General features: G+C 44.8%; 1 protein-coding gene across 7 annotated transcripts in view; it reads right to left on the bottom strand.

Moving 5' to 3' along the window:
- Positions 1 to 26,969, bottom strand: part of EFL1 (elongation factor like GTPase 1) — a 233,633-nt gene that overhangs the window by 140,082 nt on the left and 66,582 nt on the right. For all 7 annotated transcript variants that reach the window (XM_078771785.1, XM_078771786.1, XM_078771787.1 and 4 more), the window contains 3 exons: positions 16,580 to 16,731; positions 15,695 to 15,849; positions 14,068 to 14,203 (listed from right to left, as the gene is read on the bottom strand). In XM_078771785.1, the coding sequence (XP_078627911.1) occupies positions 14,068 to 14,203; positions 15,695 to 15,849; positions 16,580 to 16,731 (443 nt within the window). The remainder of the gene's footprint in view (positions 1 to 14,067; positions 14,204 to 15,694; positions 15,850 to 16,579; positions 16,732 to 26,969) is intronic.

The following is a 26,969-nucleotide window of genomic DNA, read 5'->3' as shown; positions in this document are numbered from 1 at the left end:
CCTCCAAGATCCTCTCTAACGTTGTGTGCTTCCTTCCTCCCTGCTCTCAAATGTTGTGTTTGTGTGCTTCCTCCCCTTCTCTCCCCATCTTGTCGACCGCTCCTCTTTTTATATACTTTCTTTGCTTGTTTGTTTGATTTGTTTGTTTGATAAATGTTAGCTCTTTCACGAGCCTCGACTCTGTATACAAAAAAAAAAACAAAAAAAAAACGATGTTCTAATCATTTGCACCTGAGCTGGTGCACCTGATTCTAATTTTAGGTATTTGAAGTAGTGATAAATGTAGGGGTGTACTTACTTTTTCCACATGTGAAATTTGCATTTATGTTTATTTAAATTATACAATGGACGACAAAATGTAAATGTTTTATGATATTTGTTATATTATATCACCTTTATCGATCAATATTGTTCAAATGAAGATCAAATAGCTGTATGTTGAAATATGTTGAAAAAGTCAAAACTTTACATGGGGTGTACTTACTTTTTCACGTGACTGTATATATTTTATTTATTTATTTATTTATATTTATATATATATATATATATATATATATATATTGATTGATTGATTGATTGATTGATTGTGTGTTATATATATATTTTGGAGGCCGAACCGTGAAGCACCATCGCACCCGTGCAGCATCCATTCTGCTATCGCACCGGTGCAGCTGAACTGTGCGGCACTTTGATGCCGAACCCACCTTGCTGCACCCTTGATACACCTGTGCAGCCGAACTGTGCAGCACTTTGCTGCCAAACCCACATTGCTGCACATATGCTGCACTTATGGACCACAAGCCTTGTGTGCTGTGCAGCATCTTGCTGCAAAATCATCTTGCACCTTCGGACCACTTGTTGAGTGGCACTGATGCCACGCAGTTGGACCACAGGAGAGTGGCCATGCCGGCAAATAATAAAAAGCAATTGTGTGCTCTTGTGTGCGAATGGTTCGATGGTTATGCGGAGTATCTTTGAGAGAGAGGAAGACAAATGATGAATTGCGAAAAATGATGGGAATAGAGCCTGTGATTGATGCTGTGAAGAGGAACAGGTTGAGATGGTTTGGTCATTTGTTGAGGAAGGATGAAAGTGACTGGTTGAGAAGAGTGATGGAAATGAATGTAGAAGGACGTAGAGGACGGGGAAGACCGAGAAAGACTTGGCTAAAGATGGTGGAAGAAGAAATGCGGGCAAGGGGGTTAACAAGGAGTGATGCAGAAAATATGGCAAGATGGAGAAGATTGTCATGGGGACCGCAAGGCTAATCCCCGCTCTAGCAGGGAAAATTGCCTTAAAATGCATGTTGTTGTTGTGTTGTTGTGTGCTCTTGTGTGCCAGGAAGGAAGATGAAAGACTTAGATGGCCCTGATGCTTCATATAGCCTGTATGCCGGTCAGGGCCAGCCAGTTTTGTTAGCCATACACTGAAGATGCAAGATGCAAGATACAAGCAGCAAGTGCCACATTGAGTGTTGTTTCTCTCCCCTCCAATTCTCTTTTTCAAAGTGCAGGTCCTGGGTCATAGAATTGTAAATAAAGTTTAAGTTCCATGCTTGTAAATATAAGAATGTGCCCACCGGCTATGTGTTTAGTTTACAAAATTCCGGAAATACTCGGGTAGTTGTGGGTGTGAGTCTGTTAGAGTAGCTGCTCAACGCATTAATTAAGGGGGGCATATTTAGTGTTAAAAATGTCACACACATGGGTTAGAATAAATGCTAGAGGGATTACACCTATGTGTCACACTAATGGTACGGATAAATTTGCATGCCAGGCTCTACCGGTCGTTCCACTGTTGGGGTTGACTCGGGACGAGTCTGGTGAGAGAGGGGGGTGGTGTTGCGGTTTTCAGAATAAAGGATAACCCCCCTCGTAGGTAGTGTTACGGATTCGTCACTTCCGTCGTTGTGGTTTTCATCCACTGTTAGCATTTTTGGTTCCATGTACAATTATTGTTATCGTTTAAGTGAAATGGAGATAACTGTTTTCAAAAGGTAAAAAATTAGTGTTTTAAAAGAAACCGGAAACCAGATCGGGGGGAACTGGAAGAAGAAGAAGAGCAAGAAAAAGCGGAGCAAGTGAGGTCGGGAAGAAAAGCCGAGCTGCTTTGAGGTCTCGAGGAGATGCTGGCGAACGGGGGTCATGAGCGAACTTTGGGTTTCCTGGGAAAGGGATTCCTGTGACAGAGTGGTTATCGCTGTCACAGATAAACCTGCGTGTCGGGTTTTGCGGTCGATTCCGAAGAGGATCGTTTGAGAGCAGGTACGCCTCCAGCACGGGCCCGTCGGCCATTTTGCCTCGCTCCCGCCATTTCGCATCGCTCCAGCCTTTTCACCGCGCTCCAGCCATTTCACCGCACCCAGCCGTTAGCCTGGTTTGCGTGTGTAACGTGGATTTCGATTGGGAATTTGTGGTTCTCCGTTTGGGAGCCGTTGAACGTTCATACCCGAAGGTGTGATTTCCCAGTCGCCTTTTGAGGGCACCTTTGCGCCTCTTTGGCAGCGTGACTGTCAGCCGAACTGGATTCTGGTCTCGTTATGACATTTTTCTTGCGCTCACCGGAGCGTGGATCGACTTTGGCTTGGTGCCGGGACAGAGACTTTGGGAATGTTCTTTTCGCTCACTTGGAGCACAGTGAGTTATTGTAAGAAACTGATGGTACCATCATAGGAATGATATAATATTTGTTGTACAATTGATTAATATTGTTCTTGTGCTGTTATTCTTATGTGACCTTAATACAATACTTGTTTTTTGGTAACAATTGGTGTGGTTTCACCATTGGTCATTGACACACAGAATAACACATCTTTCTGCCGTGACTCCTTTCGGGGCTCGGAGGTACACTGTGACCGGGGTTTGGGGAGGAGCACGTAACAGTAGTTGCACCACAACATGTAGCCTCGCTTAGTTTAGTTATTTCTTATTCAATGCAAGGTAGTCTCCTTTCCTGTGTTAGTATGCGTTGAGCAGGCCAGTAAGTGTCGGCCTCGATTGGGCTGGAATGCCACGTGCTAGGCCTGGAACAAGTCTGGAAGGCCCAAGGGAGGAGCTGCAGGGGAGTGGCCGGTAAGCGGCGAGCAGCCAATCGGAGCTCAAGGGGAGTGGCTAACAACAGCAGCCAGAGGAGGGGCTTGGAACATTCGGGTAAGACTCTGGGGGAGGGGCTATAAAACCCTGCCCCGGGCCCCCCGCCCCAGTCAGAGAGAGAGAGAGAGTCATCGAGAGTGAGTCAGAGCTGAGTGAGAGGTGTGGTTGAGAGTCAGAGTGTGCCCTAGAAGTCGTGTGGTTGAGTAAGAAGTCAGAGTGTCGGAGAGTCAGAGCCCCAGTCAGAGTTTCTGTCCAAGAGGTCTGTGAACGAACGCTCTCTGCCCCCAGCTCTCTCTGTGCACGAACTCTCCCTGTGCCCTGCGCTCTGCGGCTGTTAATCGCGCTTGCGAGGACGATCCCTCCCGGGGCCACAGACGCACGATCTCCCTGCCTGAGCTCCCTGCACACGTGCCGCGAACACTTCGAGGGCCACGCCCGGCAAGCAGTCCGGAGCGAACGGCGCCAAGGCGCGTTTGGAGCGCGTACTTTCCTTCTTCCTTTTTCCCACGTGAGTGAGTGGGCCCTTGTCCGGGGATTAAGTAAGATTGACTAAGTATCTGCTCTGTGTCTCTTCTATTTACCCTGATCACTGTATAAATTGTAAATAAACCTGTGTTCTTCCTTCCATTTGACCGTGCGTCTTTTCTTTTTTTTTTTTTTTTTTGGATACAAGATCGAGGCTCGTGAAAGAGCTAACATTAATCACACAAAAAGACAAACCGACACACAAAACACAAAAAACAAGGGGAGCGGCAGACAAGATGAAAAGAGAGGGGGAAGGACACAAACACAACATTTGAGAGCAGGGACATCGGGAGGACTTGGGGGGAGGTGGGAGAGGAATAAAACATATGAACACTGCAAGGACTCTGGGGTGAATTACCGGGGGTAGAAAAGATCAAGGTTTTCGATGGGGGAAGATAAGAGATGGTGGTGAACAGCTGTTTTAAAGACCTGGAGGGAGGAGTGGGATTGAAGGGAGTGGGGGAGTTGGTTCCAGAGGCGGGAGAAAAGGGGAATGAAAGAGTGAAGGTGAGCAGAGAGCCTAGACTTTGGCAGTTTAACCATAAGAGGGTTGCAGGCAGATCTTGTGCGACCTGAAGGAATATTGGGGGGACAGAGCACAGAGAGAGCTGGGGGAGCAAGGCCGGAGAGGAGTCGGTAGAAGACAGAAAGACCACCAACCTGCCTGCGGTGAGTGAGTGAAAGGCCCTCGGAGTTGACTACATCGCAGGAGATTCCAATGATTCTGAAAGCTTTGGCCTCAACAGCGTGAAGCCGAGCAAGGTGTGAGGCAGGAGCACCAGCCCAGAGGGGGGGACAGTATTCCATTGAGCTGCGGATGAAAGCCTTGTATGTGGTGAGGAGCTCAGGTGTGCCAAGGAAGGACTTCGCACGACGGAGGATGCCCAGTCGGCGACTGGCTTTGGAGGCCAGCTTGGAAATGTGGTTTTCCCAAGAAAGATCATGGCAGAAAGTGAGACCCAAAAGCTTGAGCGACAGAACTTCTTGGAGAGCATTGTTGAGAAAGTAGATGGGAGGGTTGTCCAGTCGGTCCTTTCGGAGAGACATTGTAAGAGTGTGAGATTTGTCAGGATTGAAAGACATGTTCCACTTGTTTGCCCAGTCTGTGATTTTGTCCAGGTCTGCAGAGAGTGAGGAGGCTGCAGACTGCCGATCTGAGGGATGAGGAATGGAGCGGCAGATAGTGGAGTCATCAGCAAAGTGATAGAGAGGATTTTCCAGAGAGTCGGAGAGGTCATTGATGAAGACCAGAAATAGCACAGGGCCCAGAACACTACCTTGGGGAACTCCAGTCAGAACAGGAAGGGCCACAGGTTGCCTATGACCAGAGAGGAAATCCGCAAGCCATGAGTGGAGCTTTCCCTGAATACCATAGGAGGTGAGTTTGGTGAGCAGAGCTGGGTGCCAGACCGTATCGAAGGCACGTGATATGTCAAGTGAGACAGCTCTGATTTCCTGTTTGGCATTGAGGACCTCCATCCATTGTTGAGACAGCAGAAGCAACATGTCCAGAGTAGAATGAACTGGTCTGAATCCAAATTGATGATCAGAGATCAAGCCATTGGAGAAGAGGAAGGATTTGATATCTGAAGCAATGATGGATTGCATGACTTTGCTGATAATTGGGAGCAGGCTGATTGGTCTGTAGTTGCAAGGATCTGTTTTTGCACCTTTTTTGTGTAAAGCGGTAATGTTTGCTGATTTCCAAGATGCTGGCAGATGACCTTGAGCAAAAGAGAGGGTGAAAAGAACAGAGAGAGGGTGAGATAGAGCGGCAGAGCAGGATTTTAGGACCCGAGGGCTGATGCCATCTGGTCCAGTTGCAGAATCAGTCGAGGTTTGATAAAAACTTCTCCACCTTGTCAGGAGAGAAGGACACAGAGTCCAGGAGCAGTTGAGTTCGACTGGGAAAGGTGGGAACAGAGAGAGATGGGTTTGGGACACAATATTTTGAGGCAAACACAGAGTTGAGGCATTCGGCTTTGTCACGTGCGGTGTCAACTGTGTAGCCATTTGAGGTAAGGGAGGGGATGGAGGAGGAACAAACACCAGAAACGGATTTGATCAGATGCCACCAGGATTTGGAGGAAGGAGACAGGTTTGAGAATTCAATCTTGAGTGTGGAGAGATAGTGCTTCCTGGCACTCCTGAGGGGAGAAACACACTTGTTTCGAGCTTGGTGGAGGAACTGAGATTGCCTTCAGTTGAATTTGCCTTCCAAGACGCAAAGGCAAGTTGTTTCAGGGCAACTGCCTCACCACAAGATTCAGTGTACCATGGACGGGAGGAAGGGTAAGACAACTGAAGACGAGATGGGATAAATCTGTGCATGAGAGAGAGCAGTTTGCTTTGGAAGAATTCCCAGGAAGAATTTATGTCAGAGGCATTAGAGATGGGAGACCAGTCCAGTTGATTGATGGCTGCTTGCAGACCGTGCCAGTCGGCCTGAGTGAAATGCCAGACTCGTCGGCGCTAAGGAGGCTCTCTGAGAATGGCCAGTGAGATGTCCACTTTAACAAGCACATGATCAGAAGAACCGATTGGAGCAGTAGAAGAGCAGCAGACATTTGCAGGGAAGTTAGTCATAACCAAGTCCAGAAGAGAAGATACTCCATTGACTGAGATCCGGGTCGGGAAATTGACAGATTGTGTCAGTCCCAATGAGTCGCAGAAGTCCTTTGCTGAGGTGCCATGGCTGGTGAGAGATGAACCCACACCCAGCCAGCTGGCATTATGACAGTTGAAGTCGCCACATATGAGGAAGAGAGAGTTTCGATGAGTTGATAGAAGTTGGTCCATGTTGTCCGACAGAGAAATGTAAATGGAGTCATCACTGTTTGGAGGACGGTACAGAACACATATGAACAAAAGGTGGGAGCGGAGAGGAAGCCGTAGCCAGAGGTACTCCTGTGGGTGGGGTGGAGAGAGGGCAGTGCAGGGAGAGTGAGGAAGAGAGTTTTTGATAAAGATAGCCACCCCACCACCAGGACGAGGATCAGGTCTATCGTACCGGAGGAGGGAGTACCCAGGAAGAGATATTAAGGAATCAGAGACATCTTGAAGGAGGAAAGTTTCTGTTAAGCAGATCAAGTCTGGATTTTCAGAAGCAACCTGAATGGAGAGATCAATCAGGTTTGAGCAAAGGCCCTGGATGTTTGAGGTCCATACCGTTAGTGAGGAGAGAGGGGGAGCATCGGGTGCAGGACAGGGGAGGGGAGGGGTAGGGTCAGATGAAGGGTGAGAGGGGGATGTAGGAAGAGCATTTGATAGTGTGTCAGAGATTACAGAAGAGTTACAAGAAAGGGAAGGATGAGGAGGACGAAAGGTTTGATGGTGATGGAATGAGGCACAGTGAGAGTTTGTTTGAGGGGGGGCAGAGGAAAGTAGAAGGTTGGGGGAGGTGGAGGTATGACATAGGAGGGAGAGGAAGTGGGGAGGAGGCAGCTTTGAGAAGGAGGTGGGAGGAGGGAGAATTTGGGAGGGATGGTTGGGGGGGAGATTTGAAGGGGAGGGGAAAGGGGGGAGTTTAGAAAGTGGATGATTAATGAAAGATGAACATATATAACAAATTGGGTTTGTTGTGATTTTCAAGTTAGCGATTCGTTTTAGAACGATGGAGGAGGGATGGAATGAATGAGAATTTAGAGCATGGAGTGATTTGGAATCATAAGAGATTGAATATTTTTTTGAAATGGAATGAGTTGAAGAGGAAATTGAAAGGAGCCTTTTAAATAAGAAGAAAAACAGCGTGTTGTAATAAACCACTGAATAAAACACTGAAGGGGATAGTTGAAACATATTTAAACAGAACTGTGAAGAACAATCTTATATTCACAAAAATACCAATGGGGAGAGGAAGCCTAGAGCGACGACCACGAGTCACTTGAACAGGGCAAAAGGTGGAAGGCAAGAGGAAAATGGGGGCGGGGCGAGACAGCGCACGTGGGCAGAGGCAAAAGCACATGAGGAGAAAGGGAAATAAAAGTTTTTTTTGTTTGTTTTTTTGTTTGTTTTTGGAGGGGGTGTGGGGGTTACAACGTTAGACAAATAGTAGATATTTGGTGAAGCTTGGTGGAGAAGGGGAAATCAAAAAAGCTAGCAAAACAGCAAAGGAAGGAACAACCTTCGACGGGGGAAGCCTGAGGCTGCAAGGCCTTGCTCGCGACGCGGCAAACAAACGATTAATTTATGAAAGATAAACACCGAGAAACTTCCAAGGGGGACACTATAAGTTCACACACCGAACGATAAATACAGTTTCGACAAAATACAATTGTGAACAGACTTAACTTTGAAAAACGTGGAGACCGTGTGGACCGTCGAAAACCCCTGCCACCGTCCATTTCACACCATTGGCCTAGCATCGCATGAATAAGACCGCCCAATCAGGTTCAATAGGAATTAACGGCACGAGTCACATGACACGCGAACCGCTCGGCGTATCAGATTAGCATGACCCATGTGAGGTCCAGTCCCCGTTCTGGTGGCGGCGTGTGTATCAAAGGTACGTAGGGAATCGACCAGATACCCTTCCGCACGCTCGCTACAGGAGTGGCGACTCGGCCTCGTGGACTCGAAGCTCAAGGGAGAAAAGGGTTTAACCCCCCTCTGTACGTCGACGGGCTCGAGAGATCCGCAACAATATATATATAACCACACACAAGTTATGTAAATTCCCTTCTCCACTTGCTTTTATCCCACAATGTGGTTCAACGTTTGGTATTAAGCAAACAGTGTCCACAGTTATTACTGCACACAAGCTCTGCTGCAGAATTTATATCGCGTTGGATGAGGTCAGTGAATCTGGCTGAGTGAAACAATATTATTCAGGTCTCTGTGCCAGTCTCGTTTTCTTTAAGTTTCGGCCAGCACTGCAACACGCCCCAGATAGGTTCTTCACACAGGAGCCAAAAATGTCGTAGTGAGTGTGGTGGGTAGGGGGAGTAGAGGACACAGTTAGCGAGGGCATGAGGAATGTAAAACCCAAATGGTGCCTTCTGCTACACAGACCCGTTCGGGTATTAGCAAGCTCGTGCTGCATCGAAAGCAAAAGGATTCGGAGTTCAAAACAGCAGCACTCACTGGTGATGGTCAGATTGGCGGGATCAGAGCACAGCAGAAGCAAGGGAAAATTAATAAACAAAAATCATTTGAACTTACAGATGTAAAGCTCATGGAGGAGAATGTATTATTATTATTACATGCAGGATGAGGTCAAGAGAATAAATCATGGGCGTTCCTTCACGCGAATTGCAAGGACAGTGGACAATGGACATTGGACAAGTTAAGTTTATGTGGGACTAGACCTGCGATTGCAATGACATCACGTGCAAGACATCAGGGCACGAAAGAAGCCAATCCAGGAAATAATAAATCTATCGATACATTATAACGAGAAATGTCTGTTTGCCTCACTCTTCCTTCAATTATTATCTGATCTTGACTAAATTTTACCTGTGTACTAAGAGGGCTATTAGGATTGGAAAGAGGGTGGGGTTAGTGGTGGAGGGGTGTCCCAAAATGAGTCAATGTCACCAAGGGGTGCTTGTGACAAAATCTCAACTGTCAATAAAAATCATGAGGGGTGTAGTGTGCAGCAGTAAAAATCCTCTCCTAGTAACAAAAATAATAAAAACAAACAAACGTTGGTTGGATGAAAGGTGCTAATGGTGTGTTGAAAAACAAAAATCTCGTAATTCCTACATGGCACAAAGCCTTGGAAAAGGAAAGGTTTGATTTAAGGAATGATAAAGGGAGTGGCCCCCTATTTATTGAACCTGCTGCATGGCATAAAAGTGTATTTGCTCATAATGATAATAGATGATAACTAGAATGGCACTCGGAAGAGAGAGTACCTCCGCCAGGCTAAACAGTTTACGTTTTGTATCCCACTGATAGGCCAGATCTGGATTCGGACCTGAACCAAAATCTAATCGGCTCGTTCTTGTCACCGAACCAACTCGTCCACCAAGTTTAGTCATAATCTGTCCATAACTTTTTGAAATATTCTATATATGTTTTTTGACCCATCTCTCAATAGTGAAGAATCACTTAGAAAAAAGAAAAAAAGAAAAAGGAAACTCGTATGCAGATGCGGGTTTGGATCTCCACCAAAATCGAACCAATCCTTCTTGGTCACACACCCAACATGTGCACCAAGTGTCATCCGAATCCGTCCATAACTTATTGAGATATCATGCTATGTATCGTTTTTGGCCCTATCTCTCAATGGCGAAGAATCACTTTTAAAAAAAAACAACCGAGTACCCAGATCTGGATCTTCACCAAAATCTAAACAATTCCTCCTTCTTGCACACCAAAAATGTCCACCAAATTTCGTCTGAATCCGTTCACAACTTTGAGAGATATCCTGCTCACAAACAGACAAACAGACAGACAGACAGGAGTGAAAACATAACCTCCATCCACCTTAGGTGGCGGAGGTAATAAGTATAATGGGCTTCTGGACAATATATTATATACACGTACAACACGATTTGTATACCTCGGTGGAAACAAGTGGGGAAGAGGGAGAAATTAACAAAATAAATCAACTCCAAATGTTGGGCAGTGTTGCTTGCTGAGGGGGATTGGTGCCAGACAATGTTTTGGCTACGTTACAAGGGAACATCACAAGACTGTACACACACGGGAAGCTTGCTTGCACTCTTCGAACAACCGCCACTTATGAAACATTCAAACTGCATCTTATTTGCCTCCAGGAGCATCCGACAAAATGTGCCGGACAATAAATAAATAGACACGGCAGTGGCGTGGCGATCGCAGGGCAGTGAGAATGCCGCACCCGAGGGCGAGCTTGGGTGCCACAGACAGCGTTATTATCCCGTCTGCATCTTCTTGGTGGAATTCCTGCATGGATTTTACATTTTTACAACGATTACCACTTGGGATGCCAATTAAGCAGGTTTTAGAGAAATAAAAAGAGAGACAACATGAAGGCCAACAAAACAAGCAGGGGAAAGGTGAGGAACTGAAGTCAAGAACCAAAATAAATCATACGAGAGCCACCTTCACGAGGATGTACAGACCACATGATACAAAACAATCACATGGATGTAAGAGATCAAGCAACCAAGGCGTCACGGATCAGTTTCGGTGGCTTCACAGTACGTTCTCTAGTGCTTGAATCTCCACTTGTCTTTGGACACAATAGCCAAGCAGCAGGCATGGCTGTGTGAAAGATGCATTGAACTGCGTGCAGACAACATCGGATGATAGCTGAATCGTAGACGATATGAAAGTTGCACAACAAAAAGACAAAACACCGACGTCGTCACAACAGTTGTGGAAGGATGAGAGGAAAGCAATGCTTGGCCGACTGAAAACCGAGGGGTCCTCTTTAAGGAGACAGGCAATACTCGCAAATGAGCAGCAAACAGCTTGCAGAACCAAATCAAATTCAACGGCTGATGTATTACCATGAATCAAAATTACATAGTTCACACTAATGGCAGCAAGGGTATGTAATTGTATTCGGTCTCGAACATGATACTCAAAGAGATCCCATGAACCAAATTCAATTCTCATTCATTAGCCGCAACTTCAATATGCAAATGCAGGCACCATCAGGAATGATTCCGCAAGCGAATTGGGTTAATTAACACTCACTTTCCGATTCTGCTGCAACCGGGTAACGGCTCCCTGGGACCAGGGTCGTGCGCAAGCGATCCAAATCGACAATCCCAGCGAATGCTTAATGGACAAGGTTATGTTAATGAAGACCCACATTCTGAATTTTCATGCAAATTCGAGTCACGCTTTCAGAAATATGATAATTTAATGTCGTGCGAAAGAAAGCATCATCGATTCGGGACAATGCTTTGCACACAAGTGGTGCATAGAGCAATAGGAAAGCATGGAGCGTTAACAGACCCAACATTCGGGCCGAAGATGCCACTCTGTCAGTCCGCATCGTGCTTTTCATTAACGGTAAATTTTTGGAGAGAAAGGTGTTCGAGAATCGCGCAGACAGATCGAGCACATCTTGGTTCAGTCTCGGGTACAAAAAACAACCCCCAAAAAAAAAATCTTTCCCATTTGCTACTGATTTTTAAAAAAAAGGAAAAGAAAAAAACCCCTCCTCAAAGTATATTTTTGTCCGAATCAAGTGGCGTCAACACAATCAAATCCATCCGAGTAGCTGCAAACTGAGCGGGGCATCAAAAATAAATAAATAAAAAATGATGACGAAAACAAAAAGCTCGAAATCGATCCCGCAAATCCATAACCACTTTGGTTGAATTCGCACGAGAATACCAAACATGGCGTTCGAATCTTTGTGTGTTCAGAGTCCGAGGGGCAGCAAAACATACTGACATGCCTGATCCGTGTACCGATTAAGGCATCCAAGGTGCTCTGACAATACGTTGAAGTGCCTTTCATTCCTAAACGTGCATGCAAATCTTCACATTCAAACATTAATAGAGGTGGAAAAAGCTTGAATACACACCCAACCCAGTCATTATTTATGACTTCATTATTTATGAAATTACAGATTCCTCTCTGGACTGCATGTAGCAAGTGGTCAGGTCCTGGAGGTTCATTGACACCAGGTAACAACGCTTGCTATATTGTGAGTGAGGTTATTGTCTGGGCAGAAACTTCAGCACTCCAAACAAATTGACCCAGTGGTTCACATCTGACTAAAAAAATATCCATTATTACTTGCAAAATCGAAGATTTTTCAAGTATATTGGTTGGTCTTGTGCATTATTCTGTCTGTCTATCACCTACACGTCACAATTTCAAACCAATCTTCAAGAAACTTCACTAGATGGTAAAGTTGGTCATAAAGAATAAGCCTATTGATTTTGGGGGCAAAGGTCAAAGGTCATCTTGAGGTCAACTTTCTAAAATTGTCAATTTTCATCCGTTTGACTTGAAAATTGAACAGCATTTGCATATTAGGTCACTAAATTGGGAAACCAACTATTTTGAGGTCAAAAGGTCAAAGGTCAACTCAAGATCAAACTTCTGAAATCATCAATTTTCATCGGAAAAAATCACTAATTTTAATCCGATTGACCCGAGCTTTGATTAAGATAGTCAATTTTTATCTTAATGAAATGGACAATTTGATGTATCCATGGCAACTTTATATTTTGGGGAGGGTGGATTTTGCAAGTATCGTGCTCTGCATGACGTCTTCTTGTTTATTCATTCATTTATACACCTCGTTATAGCTATTTTGAAATGGCCTGGCATAACTCATTCATGTAACGTTTTGAACACTCCTCGTGTGTAATCGTGGTAAATGTATCTATTAGTACAATAATGCAGTCCCGTCTGGCAGCGTTAGAGGTGAAGCAATCATTTAGCAAGTTCTTCTCTTTAAAATGATGTTCACAAAGGGCACTTTTAAAGAGAATACAAAATCGGAAGGTGCGAGGTTCGTAGGGCTTTGGCAGCAGAATCGTCTCAAATAATTTCTTGTCTGCCGATTCTTTGTGATGCAACTTTGGTGACACAGTCACCCAACCTCTTTAAGTTAAAAATCGTGAGTCTAAGATTCAGGAAGCGTGACAATGTCGAGATAGCAAGGCATCACTTCCAGGCACACGACGCCATTAGATGCCAGTGGAATATTGAAACAACTCCTCGCTACCCCGTTTCAAATTGAGCGAAATAGTCGCCTAACATTTCAACATTCGCAGACACTGTGTCTGGAACACAGAGCAATCCTTCCTCTAAGGTTTAAGGGTAATCTGTGTGCACACGTGTAAACTTGGCAGGTCCATAGTAAATTACATATTTAAATTTTAGGTGCACTCAGGGTGGCACACACCAAAAAGATTAGAGCATAGCAGCAAGGTGAACCCATAATGTTAGTATAGAAAGCTCCCAAGGCTAAACATACATTAAGAAAATCTATTTTCAAGTCTGCTTGAACCCAAGATTTTGAAAAACCCAAGAAGGTTAATGCCCGCTTTGAAAATAACCCTCACGCAAATGGTGAAATTACATGCCAAATCCCTCCAAAAACCCTCTTGCAAGGAATCCATTATGGGTGTGAATAAAACAGCTTCCTGATGGATTTTCACCACCCTGGAGAACCAATGCTATTAGAGGAAGCCTTTTTCCCTGGCACTGCAAACGCCGAATCTTCCACCTCGACAAACATCTAACGATCGCAATATTTGCACTGTAGACGGTGCTCAGAGAGAACAGGCCCCGCCATCACACCAAAGGTTTGTGCAATGCCGAGATGCCTTTTCCAAAAGAGGTGGAAAAGTCCACATCCATGGCGCGGGTTTGTTTACTTTGATAAATCCCATCGGCTTTAAAGTCGATAAAACATGCAAGCTAGTGCCGTTTAATGGAAATCAGTGTGACTATCAACGCGACGAGAAGGCTTACAGGATCGATTATTGGCAATGGAAGCCGAATCAAAGGGAAAGACAGAAACAGACAAATAAGGAAAAAGACCGACCGAGAACGTTTCCTGCTGGGACTTCCTCCAGAACCTCGAGTTCCCGGCCCATGAGCAAAAACAGGTCGTCCAAAACGCACAACCTGAGATGATTCATTCCAGTGGGGCATTCGGGCAGAGCGTAGCTCTCTGGCAGCTGTGGGCATGAACAGGACAGAGAACCTTGTGAGCCGAAGCGTCAGGAGCAGCTTCTGCGCGCGAGAAACACCAACTGAGAAGCGGTAATGGTATTTACAAACCACATCTGATCAAGTAAAAGGCACGAAATACATTCAATTGAGCGTCCGCACACACACATCTTCATCGTGACATTTTGGAAGCTCCAAGGTGGCTCTGGCTAATAATAATAATGTCCACAATGGATGTGGCTTTTATATCTCACATGATATAGAGGGCCAAAGTGATGGCTCAAACTTAAATTTAAATAAAGTAATGCCAATGGAGAACACGAGTAGGCGGGAGTTGGCAAGGGGGGATGGAAAATGCAAAAACTATTTATTAATTCTCCATGTGCAGACCTTCAAAAATATGAAAACACGTTAGGTTACAACAACAACATGCATTTTAAGGCCATTTTCCCTGCTAGAGCGGGGGTTAGCCTTGCGGTCCCCATGACAATCTTCTTCATTTTGCCCTATTTTCTGCATCTCCCCTTGTTAACCCCCTTGCCCGCATTTCTTCTTCCACCATCTTTAGCCAAGTCTTTCTCGGTCTTCCCCGTCTCCCACTTCCTTCTACATTCATTTCCATCACTCTTCTCACCCAGTCACTTTCATCCTTCCTCAACACATGACCAAACCATCTCAACCTGTTTCTCTTCACAGCATCAATCACAGGCTCCATTCCCATCATCTTTCGCAATTCATCATTTGTCTTCCTCTCTCTCAACGATACTCCGCACATCCACCGAACCATTCTCATTTCCACCCTTTCCAACCTTCGTTGCTGCTCCACGTTCATGACCCATGTCTCGCTCCCATAAATCATAATACTTCTCACACATGCAGCATACACCTTTCCCTTCAGCTTCAACAAAACACGTTAGGTTAATTGAACATTTATTTTAAACTAATAATGATTAATGCCACCGACTGCTCTCACTAACGATTCAGTGGGAAAACAAAAATAAAGGGAATGATTAAGAAAAACTAATTAAATTAATATCTTGACTATTAGAAGTTATTGCTTGAGGTTTGAAGCAAGGATGAATCCTCAAATCGCTGGGTCCGGCATGTCTCTCCGCATCTTCTCGAAGCATAACTTCACGTTGTGCACATTATAGGATTACCTTTTATTACCCTAAACAGACAGCATGATTGAGTGCAAATGCCTGACAAAAGGGTGGTGTATCATGATGCAATGTTAATTGTTAGAAATGTCATGACAATCACCATGGAAATCATCCTCACACGAAACTGCCACCTCGTGCATCATTTAAACAGAGAAGGTAATGTTTGGAGATTATCGATATTTCCAGCTTGACAAATGTGCTCAAAAGGATTATGTTATTACGAGGTCATCATACATCTACTCTCGATGCTCCGGCCCGTCTGAGGGCCACATGGAGTGCGACACAAGCTCAATGGCACAAAGGTTCCGCTTTTTCCATATTCCATGACACACACACCTGAACACCATTGACGGGATTGTACTTGGGACCCATCACGTAAAGGCGTTGTCCGCGTTTCACTGTGCCGCTGTATACCCGTGCAAAAGCAATGAAGCATTGTGCAGGGTCTTCATCACCTGTATCCGTGCTGCCAGGTTGTTCCATGTTTACATCTGTGTGCACACAGTCACAAGGATATACAAGGAACTGAGGCGATTTGGCCCATCAAGCCTGCGCTACATGTGGACAACATTAACTGAATCTAACCACAAGGACAAACATACATCTGGTAAATGGCATGTTCACAATTAAACCTGTACATGACACTTGGGTATCTCACAAATTGCTGTTATGGGCCTGTGGCTCCATCATCATTATATTTTCCATTCTGCAAACTTTCAGCACGACAGGCCTCGAGTTCCAATCGACATCCTCTGGTCTGCATGCTATTGGTGTCGGATGCCCGAGCGTTTAGTCAGCAATGATACCGTGGAGAAGACATATTAGTGGTCGGGTTGCTAAGAAACATCATTCCACTGCGAGCCAAATGACAATTTGTCAAAACCCCATATGTCTGCCAACAAGCTGTGGGCAAAGAAAAGCATTACTTCTCCATGATGAAAGCTTCATTCTGCTGACGAAAGCACGTTTTTGCACTAACTGTGGTTTACCACAGCTCGACAAAACAGCAAGCATCCCCGAAAGGACAAGCACATGACATTTACAGCCATGCCAATTATAAACACTTACAAGAGTCACAAGAAAAAGGGCACTCATTCGAATTCTAAACACAGATGTTGGGACTCATGGAAGAGCAGAGACATCAGCATAAGGTATTCTCAACAACAAAACACCCCTCGGGTCATGCCGATATATTTGGACGGGTGGCTCACCGCAGCTTACCTTCACCATGTCCTGTGAGCAAGCCGGGTTCTCGTGCAGGTGAAGAGCTTTCTGCCCGGTCCTTGGATGTAGAACGTTTCCTCGCTAGCCGATCAGCATGCCTGCGTTTGGCCTGCTCTTTCCTCTGGCTTAGCTCATCTTGCGTTAAAGGCCTATGGGACATCGTACACGTTTTGTCGAGTGGGAAAGGCCTAACATTGTGCATCTTAGTTACCAGGCACTAAGTTGATCATAATTAGTACTTTTTTATATGAACATACAATTTGCCCCCTTTTAACACAAAAGACAAACTAGAACGGCACTCAGTCGAGAGCATACCTCCACCTGGTTGGCCATATCACTCAATGGTGAAGAACTACTTTAAAAATTCTACTAGCTCGATTCAGATCCGGATCTTCACCAAAATCGAATCGATTCTTCCTCGTCACACAGACAACCTGTCTAACAAGTTTCGTCCAAATCCATCCATAACTTTTTGAGATATCCTGCTATGCCTCGCTTTTGGCCCTATCTCCGAGTGGTGAAGATTCACTTATAAAATTAAATAATTCGCATTCCAAATCCATATTCAGATATTCACCAAAATCGAATTGAATCGTCCTTGCCAGACACCCAACCCCTCCCTCAACCAAGTTTCGTCCAAATCCGTCAGCAACTTTTTGAGATATCCTGCTATGTATTGTTTTTGGCCCTATCTCCCAAAGGTGAAGAATCACTTAAAAAATTAAATAACTCTGATATCCGAATCCATATTCAGATCTTCACCAAAATCTAATCATGTCGTGCTTGTCATACACGCTACATCTCTGCCAAATATCATCCGAATCCATCAACAACTTTTTCAGATATTTTGTTCACAAACGGACAAACAGACAGACAGACAGGGGTAAAAACATAACCTTCAGTGGTGGAGGTAAATATGGACTGTTTCCAGATTCAAGAAAATAGCTCCGCAGGATGTCAATGCTTCGCACAAGATAATAAAAGAGCATGAGAGGAGCAATCTCAGCTGGTGACACACAATCCACGTGGCAGGAACACAAGACTTCCTCCTCAGGGAGTGAAAGATAATATTAATAATCATAATCCTCATGAATTGGCACTTAATACTTCTCAGTGGAAATGAAAACAATGCACAAAGGCTATTCACCATTTCATTACAAACCAAGTGCCGCTAAATGGCTTCTTTTGAATGATTTAGTTTTAGACTTCCCTGATAACAATGCGCTCAAAATTAGAACCAGATGCCACCTCTCAATTCCCCGCGCCACGGCTTCTTGGAGACTCCCCCCCCCCCCTGGGCAGACATCTGCACGATGGGCAATTTCACAAGAATTGGTAATTAACTGCGATTAGATGAACCACGGTCGCAATTCTCAGCATGGCGATGTCAACGAAAGTGCAAGGAAATCACGAGCTGGTTCCAAACTTAGCCCCGTGCACACTGAGCCTCAGCAGTTGGTTTCCAAATGATCTTCAATATCACACAAACACTTTGGGGAGGATGTGTGGACCAAACCTCACAACAATTTTGTTAACTCTTCCAAAAACCTATGGAGACCTTTTTTTCTTTTTTCCAAAAAAACCTTCCAAATGGAGAAGGTGGATCAGACTCGGCAACGGTTGCTCGAGTGAGATGTGCATGGAAGAACTTTCGGGAACTGAGTGGCGTGCTGACGAGGAGGGGAGTGTCGTTGAAGCTGAAGGGAAAGGTGTATGCTGCATGTGTGAAAAATGTTATGATTTATTTGGTTATTTGGTTATTTAATTATGTATTTTTGTCTTTTTTTGTCTTTGTTTTACGTACTATATCAAAGCGTCTTTGGGTTTCTTGAAAAGCGCTATACAAAATAAATGTATTATTATTATTATTATTATTATTATTATTTATGGGAGCGAGACATGGGTCATGAATGTAGAGCAGCAACGAAGGCTGGAAAGGGTGGAAATGCGAATGGTTCGGTGGATGTGTGGAGTATCGTTGAGAGAGAGGAAGACAAATGATGAAGTGAGAAAGATGATGGGAATAGAGCCTGTGATTGATGCTGTGAAGAGGAACAGGTTGAGATGGTTTGGTCATGTGTTGAGGAAGGATGAAAGTGACTGGTTGAGAAGAATGATGGAAATGAACGTAGAAGGAAGTAGAGGATGGGGAAGACCGAGAAAGAGTTGGCTAAAGGTGGTGGAAGAAGAAATGTGGGCAAGGGTTAACAAGGGGAGATGCAGAAAATAGGGCAAAATGGAGAAGATTGTCATGGGGGGCCGCAAGGGTAACCCCTGCTCTAGCAGGGAAAATGGCCTTAAATGCCTGTTGTTGTTGTTGTTATTGTTGGTCCAAAAACCTATGAGGGCATAATGAAATACTTGGTCAATGTTTTTGTACAAATAAATGTGATTAACTTGGGCTTGGGCCAATGCCCAAGCCATCAACAATTTATTGGGCATTGCCATCAGCTGGAGTTGAACAGGCAAGCTCCGGGATACCAGTTCTGTGCTCTCAACACCAGGCCAACAATCCCATCAAGTTTACCAACTGCTTTCACTGAATGAGCTTTCAGAATTTCACAGACTGAGCATCGATAAAACAACCGCTCAATCTCTGAGCAATCAAGTTTCTCAGACTTCTCTGTGAGAGGAATCAAGCACGTGTCTATTTGCCCCTTAAATTGGCAAGAGAGGAGGACACGCAGGCCACGGTGGAGATTTACCATCTGCAAGTGACCCAGATGGCTCTTTAACTTGTGGGTTGTCCACTTAAGAGTGGAAATGATGTACTTCGTTCAAACACACTGATTGCAGCCTCAAATGTCTGGAGCATTATGTTGACGTTCTTACAATAGCCTCAGCACAATACATTCATTATCAAATTTCTACATCACAGAACAAATGTGAGAATGCATCACCGGAAACGTGGCAGCCTTTACATGGAAAAGGACGACACCGTGGATAAACAGAGCAAAGGTAGTCCAGCTCTGCACACTAATAGTGGAAGAAAGGCTTCGTGATGGCACAACAATTATTGGGGATTCCAAAAGTGGCTCGAGCAATCAGTAATCCACAACTCAACACCATTATACTACTGTTGCTAGAAAACACACTGCAATGTCACATGAATAGTCTCAAGTGGGACAGACACTCGTCCCTCGATGAAGGGCAGTTGTAGTTGGGGTGCATGAGGTGATAAAGCTGATTTTCAGTTTGAATTTATGGAAAATTATAGGCCCATGGGGGCTGAAAGGCCTGATAACACGATTGTATTCACACAGTGAAAACTATGTAGGATGAGCGGGTCATGAATTGATGAGAAACGTTCCATTAGTTTTAGTCGAGTGAAAGGACGATAACCTCACACATAAAACCCTCACACCCTTTTAAACGATAAAGCAGTGCAATAAGGTTGAAGCGGTCGATTGTGTGTAAGGGTGTAAAGTGTTGAAAGGGCATTAAAAGGACTTAACTGATCTTAATGGTCTAAAGGATGTCAAGGGTGTAATGGGTGTAATGGGTGTAAAGGGCGTAAAGGGCGCAAAGGGTGCAATGGGTGCAATGGGCGTAAAATAAGATAAACATTTCTGAGATAACTGTCGAACAGGACATCCAAAATGTGTCATACGGGACATATCTGAAGAAATTTCAAATTTTGTACTTTAACAATGGCCCAGTCAGTTTGTCTGAAATGTGATAGAATCCATAAAACATGGAAAGTGACAGCCACAAATTAACCAATGTAATCAAAATATCATTTATATATCAAAGAAATGAAAACGTTTTGTTCGAGACAACGCGTGTCGTACGGGACAACTTGAATATAAGTGCACGTGAACATACATACATACATGTACATTGTTGGGGAAAGGAAGAAAGACTGGAATATGTTTTGCCTTTATCATTATTCACCTGCATCCATGTACAAAGAAATGTACAATGTGCACTGAGTGGGTTCATCAAAAATGTAGTGGTCTGAGAGGGTCATTAACCAGTGTGGCAGCTACATTCAAGTGTAAGGTGTGCACAGAGGGAGCTGCAGATGAAGGAAATGTTGAGTTGGATCTTGGAGACGGCGTGAAGCTGGAAGGTGTGAAAACATTTTGCTACCTAGGAGACGTGCTGAATGGAGAAGGTGGAACAGACTCGGCAACGGTTGCTAGAGCGAGATGTGCATGGAAGAGGTTTCGGGAACTGAGTGGCGTGCTGACGAGGAGGGGAGTGTTGTTGAAGCTGAAGGGAAAGGTGTACGCTGCATGTGTGAGAAGTGTTATGATTTATGGGAGCGAGACGTGGGTAATGAACAGAGACCAGCAACGAAGGCTGGAATGGGTGGAAATGCGAATGGTTCGGTGGATGTGCAGAGCATCACTGAGAGAGAGGGAGACAAATGATGAATTGCGAAAGATGATGGGAATTGAGCCTGCGATGGATGCTGTGAAGACAAACAGGTCGAGATGGTCTGGTCATGTGTTGAGGAAGGACGAAAGTGACTGGTTGAGAAGAGTGATGGAAATGAACGTAGAAGGAAGTAGAGGACGGGGAAGACTGACAAAGACTTGGTTAAAGGTGGTGGAAGAAGAAATGCAGAAATGCAGGAAATGCAAGGGGGTTAAACAAGGGGACATGTAGAAAATAGGGCAAAATGGAGAAGATTGTCATGGGGCCCTCAAGGCCAACCCCCGATCTAGCAAGGAAAATGGCCTTAAAATGCCTGTTGTTGTTGTGTTGTTGTGTATCCATGCACAAAGAAACTTTAGGGAGATGATTGATATCCATCATGTCTAAGAGGGTCTGCACCAGCAAATATCCCTAATATTCAGGCTGATTTTATATATATATATATATATATATATATATATATATATATATATATATATATATATATATATATATATATATATATATATATATATATATATATATATACATACATACATATATATATATATATAATATATATACATATATATATATATAATATATATATATATAAATATATATATTGTTACAGACGCGGTTTTAGATGTTATATTGACCGAGCGGTGGTGTATTTAACCGCGTCCGAACAGTTACTCCCCGATTAGAACCCGATTCCACCCGACGTTGACTAGATCGCCCCACAGATATTCAATCGGGAAACCTCTAAAGCGACCGAAAGAGAAGGAAAAGAGAAAAAGACAGAGTACGGAGGAAGAACAGATTTATTATACACACACAAGCAATGGATGGAAGAAGCAGTAACACAGCGAATCGTTAACTTACACTTTTCATTTTTACTTAACCCCAAGACAACGAGCAGGACAGGACGTTCACACTTACACAGGGGATATTGCAGGCAGGTAGGGCTTGAGGTGGATTGCTTGAGAGGGAGGCAAGGTCGGATGCAGCAGCTCTCAATTCCTCGCGGTTTTGGCGGGAAAACCCTCCGTCGCGTATCCACTGCTATAGACGTCACGCGCTGGTTCGGCACACCTGCTCCTCTTCTTGTGGTGGAGCCGTCTCCCTCCTTTCAGCGCGTCTCTCCAAAGCTGGTTTCCTTGCCGAGTACCTCTCCTCTTTGGCTTGGAGCGTTTCGCATCTCACCGCTCCTCTTGGTGCCGCCTCTTTGCTCATCTCCCAGGTCATCTCCCAAGTCATCTCGTAAAGCAGTCCCTTACAGTCGCTTTTATCACCTCGGGCGGAATTAAGCCGCCGGCTCCGAGGGCACGCCTACCGGGTCGCTCACCGCGGTGCTGATTGGCTGTTAGGGCTGGCTCACTCCTCCCCTCTTATGACGAGGTGGAGACACGCCTTTCTTCTCCGAGATTAGCACATGGGCAATGGCGGCCTGCGGGATTGAAAACAACTCCCACCCTTTTGAAAGGAACTTTGGAGAGCGGAGATGTTTGGGGAAATTGGAAGGGCCTACGATTATTTTGTTTGATACAATGCAAAGTCAATCTAGTGGGAAACACATATTTAGCCTACATGGAATAAGGAAATACACTATTTAAAAGATATATCGTGACCTGCGTGTAAGTTTCATGGAATTAACTAGGAGGACGGCTGCGACCATTATTTACATTAACAGGGTGTTACCATACTTTTGTAACGTTCACATTGTAACGTTTCCACATTCGTTACAATATATATATATATATATATATATATATATATATATATATATATATATATACAGTGGAACCTTGACTTACGAGTGCCCCAACTTACGAGTTTTTCGAGATACGAGCCGTCGCTCCGGCGGTTTATTGCTTTGAGATGCGAGCCGAGATCCGAGTTACGAGCTTTCGCCACCCGGTCACGTGGTTATCTTGCCGTTCAAGTACAGTATCTTTGTCGTATAGCGCTGCATTTTAGTTTTCGCATTTCGGTTATTTTGAGTTTTGCCGCCAGGTGGGTTCTGGTCACGTGGTTATCTGGCCGTGCACGTACAGTATCTCTATCGTATAGCACTGCATTTTAGTTTTCGCATTTCGGTTATTTTGAGTTTTGCCGCCAGGTGGGTTCTGGTCACGTGGTTATCTGGCCGTGCACGTACAGTATCTCTATCGTATAGCGCTGCATTTTAGTTTTCGCATTTCGGTTATTTTGAGTTTTGCCCCCAGGTGGGTTCTGGTCACGTGGTTATCTGGCCGTGCACGTACAGTATCTCTATCGTATAGCGCTGCATTTTAGTTTTCGCATTTCGGTTATTTTGAGTTTTGCCGCCAGGTGGGTTCTGGTCACGTGGTTATCTGGCCGTGCACGTACAGTATCTCTATCGTATAGCGCTGCATTTTAGTTTTCGCATTTCGGTTATTTTGAGTTTTGCCGCCAGGTGGGTTCTGGTCACGTGGTTATCTGGCCGTGCACGTACAGTATCTCTATCGTATAGCGCTGCATTTTAGTTTACGCATTTCGGTTATTTTGGAAAATTTCTTAGTTTTAACCATGGGGCCTAAGAAAGTGAGTGGCAAGTGCAGTGCTGAGAAGAAGAAGAGGATGATGTGCTTGGATATAAAACACGCAATCGTCGAAAAACATGAGCGAGGTGCCGAGGAGGACGTATATAACGGCAGAGGAGAACAGCATGCCAGGCCACAACTTGTTCAGAATGCCGGCGATAGCTCGCCTTCTCTTTGTGGAAAACACGGTGAGATCCTTAACATCCAACAACTAATGGGACGCAAACGGGGCGCCCAGTTTAGCGGTACACACATTGATGAATCACCCTGCCTGTGATTCACCCATGACAGGTTATAGCTGGGTCGGGATTCAAACCCAGGCTGGACAGTTTAGACTTTAGAGTCAAGTGTGCGTACCTCCAGTCCAGGCCATCCTGCCAACTTGTATGCTGCATACAGGTGAAATATAAAGCGCGAGATATTTTTATATATACTGTATATTTTAAAAAAAATTGGTGTGGTTTTTGGCGGGCTGGAACGGATTAATAGCATTTCAATGCATTTCAATGGGGAAATTTGATTTGAGATACGAGCAATTTGAGTTACGAGCTCGGTCACGGAACGAATTAAACTCGTAAGTCAAGGTTCCACTGTATATACACAAAGAATTAAGTTAAGCACCCCCCCGTTTTTTTACAACCTCGCACATTACAAGTTTGTTGTCGTCAAAACAGTGTAATATACCCATGATATTGCTATATTTTCTGGAGAAGTGATATTATGGTCACATAAAAACATAACAATCATGCCGTTTTCAATATTTTATTCTGAATAATTTAAGGTGAAATTTGTTGGGAATGTTAGGCATATTTTCACCTCAATTTAAGTATGGAGCTATAGGTCCATCACGGACAGTGTGGATGACGTTTATGTTTTCTAACGTACAGTCATTGTTCTGAGAAGACCTCTAGCGATCTTTGCGTCAATAACGTGTGTAGGACCCACGTGATCGGATGGAGCAAGGTGCTGTGACAACCATCCCCTGGCCTGCGTACAGTCCTGACCTGAACCCCCTCGAGCACGTTTGGGACATGTTGGGACGACAAATTGCGAAGATGGTCCCTCCAATAGCCAATCTGGATGAATTGGAACGTGCATTACATCGGGAATGGAACAACCTGCCACAGCAACGCATACGACGGCTTACAGGGTCTATGAGACGTAGGGTTGAGTCAGTGATCCGATCACGTGGGTCCTACACACGTTATTGACGCAAAGATCGCTAGAGGTCTTCTCAGAACAATGACTGTACGTTAGAAAACATAAACGTCATCCACACTGTCCGTGATGGACCTATAGCTCCATACTTAAATTGAGGTGAAAATATGCCTAAAATTCCCAAAAAATTTCACCTTAAATTATTCAGAATAAAATATTGAAAACGGCATGATTGTTATGTTTTTATGTGACCATAATATCACTTCTCCAGAAAATATAGCAATATCATGGGTATATTACACTGTTTTGACGACAACAAACTTGTAATGTGCGAGGTTGTAAAAAAACGGGGGGGTGCTTAACTTAATTCTTTGTGTATATATATATACATACATACATACATATTGTTGCGGAGATGAGGATTGTATGTTTTTGATTGTGTGTATTGTATTGGAAATTGCTGTGTAACATTGTTGATTATGGCCCCTCCTGCCTCCAGAGTTGTGTAAAGGTAAAAAGGGCGTCCCGGTAGTTAATTCCATGAAACACCACATTGAAGGACACGATAAAACCCTTGTTCAGTAGCTTATATCTTTATTATGTGTTTTAGGGTAAGGCCTTGTCTTCCATTAACATGACACTCCATTGCACCAAGTGAAAGAGATAGATTCCCTTCATTCCCATTCCCAAAAACCTCCATTTCCCCTTTCGTCGATTGCCATTCGCATTGCCAACCAACAATTGCCGCCATTGACCACGAGGCAGGGTTGGGGAAGAAAGGCGGGTCCCCACCTCGTCATAGAGGGGAGGAGTGTCAGCCCCACTCAACCAACCACGAACAAGGGGTTGGACTTGGAGAGGGTGTGGAGAGAAACATCAAGGAGGTTCGCGAAGGTTGAGGGGCGGGGCCTATATAACCCGCCGAGGGACGTTCCCCAAGCAGATGAGCAGAGAGGAGAGATGAGCTGAGAAGAGAGATGAGCTATGACAAGAGCTGAGTTGTGAGGTCCAAAAGCAGAGATCATCCAGGGAAGCGCAAAAGCCTGCTATTCGTCACCTTGCTCACCAGCGGCAGCGTCCCCAGCAGCAACACTCGACAGCCGTTTGGGGCCTGGACGGCGGTTTTGAGCAGGGCCGCGAAGGGACGGCGGCTGCCGAACGCGCCGATCGTGCTGCCAACTCCGGACCTTCCTCTCCTTTCCAGCCATTCCTGCCTGCAAGTTCCCCATTTGTGTACGTGAGTTTGTTCTGTTCGTTCTGTCCTGGGTAGTCAATTAAGTCTGTATAAGCTAGTAATTTGCACTGTGTCACCTGCTTTTTCATGTCCCCTGTAAATAACCGTGACTGCTCTTTTTTTTGCTTGTGTGTGTGTAAATAATAAACCCCGTTACTCTTCTGTACGTCTTCTTCTTCCTCTTTGCATTCGGTCGCTTTAGAGTTTTCCCACATTGAATAGCTGTGGCGCGATACGGCCAACGTCTGGGTGAATCGGGTGAGTCGGGGAAAAACTGTTCGGCCGCGGTGCCTCCGCTCGGTAAATAACATCTAATCCGCGGACCGTAACAATATATATATATATATATTGTTGTGGATTTGAGAATTGTTGTAAATATCACCCTCTGTAAAGTGCAATGAATACTTCTAAATATCTCTGTTTTGTGAGTAAAGGTCAAAGGTCGTCCTCTTAGTTAGTCCATATACATACACGTAGCAAATCATATACCCTTCTGAATAGTTATTTCTTTATTATGTGTATTAGTTTAAGGTTGTGTTTCCCATTAGTTGACTCTACATTGCACCGAATTCAAATAAGGTAGATTCCCTTTCAATTCCCCATTTGCCCGCAATTGGCCAACTGCATTCGCCCTCCATTGAACACGCGGTCGGTTCGGAGAAGAAAGGCGTGTCTCCGCCCTCGTCATCGGAGGGAGGAGTGAGCCAGCCCCGATCAACCAACCAAGGATGAGGGGTTTGGCTTGAGAGGGCGGAGAAAGAACGACCGGGGAGGTTCGCGAAGATTTGAGGGTGTGGCCTATATAACCCGTCACGCGACGCCCCCACCGAGATGATTGAGGGAGAGAGATGCGCGCAAGAGTTCAGTGTGGGACTGCTTGGTGAAAGAGGTGAAGGACGAAGTCATTGAGGGAGCCAGAGAGTTGAAGGAGCCCGAATAGAGAACTCTGGGAAAGGAGACGCTGTTCCAACCAGCCTTGCCACGACAAGCTCCGACATGTTGCTGCAAGCATCCCGGCCGTGTGGACCCGAGTGCGGAGGGGCGGCGGCTGCTCACTCCCGGCCCG

Source organism: Myxine glutinosa, chromosome 2, assembly GCF_964187855.1.
Source record: "Myxine glutinosa chromosome 2, kmMyxGlut1.1, whole genome shotgun sequence".
In the NCBI taxonomy this organism is placed as follows: Eukaryota; Metazoa; Chordata; class Myxini; order Myxiniformes; family Myxinidae; genus Myxine; species Myxine glutinosa.
The sequence above is the reverse complement of the archived record's forward strand: the minus strand, read 5'-3'. Positions and strand labels throughout refer to the sequence as shown.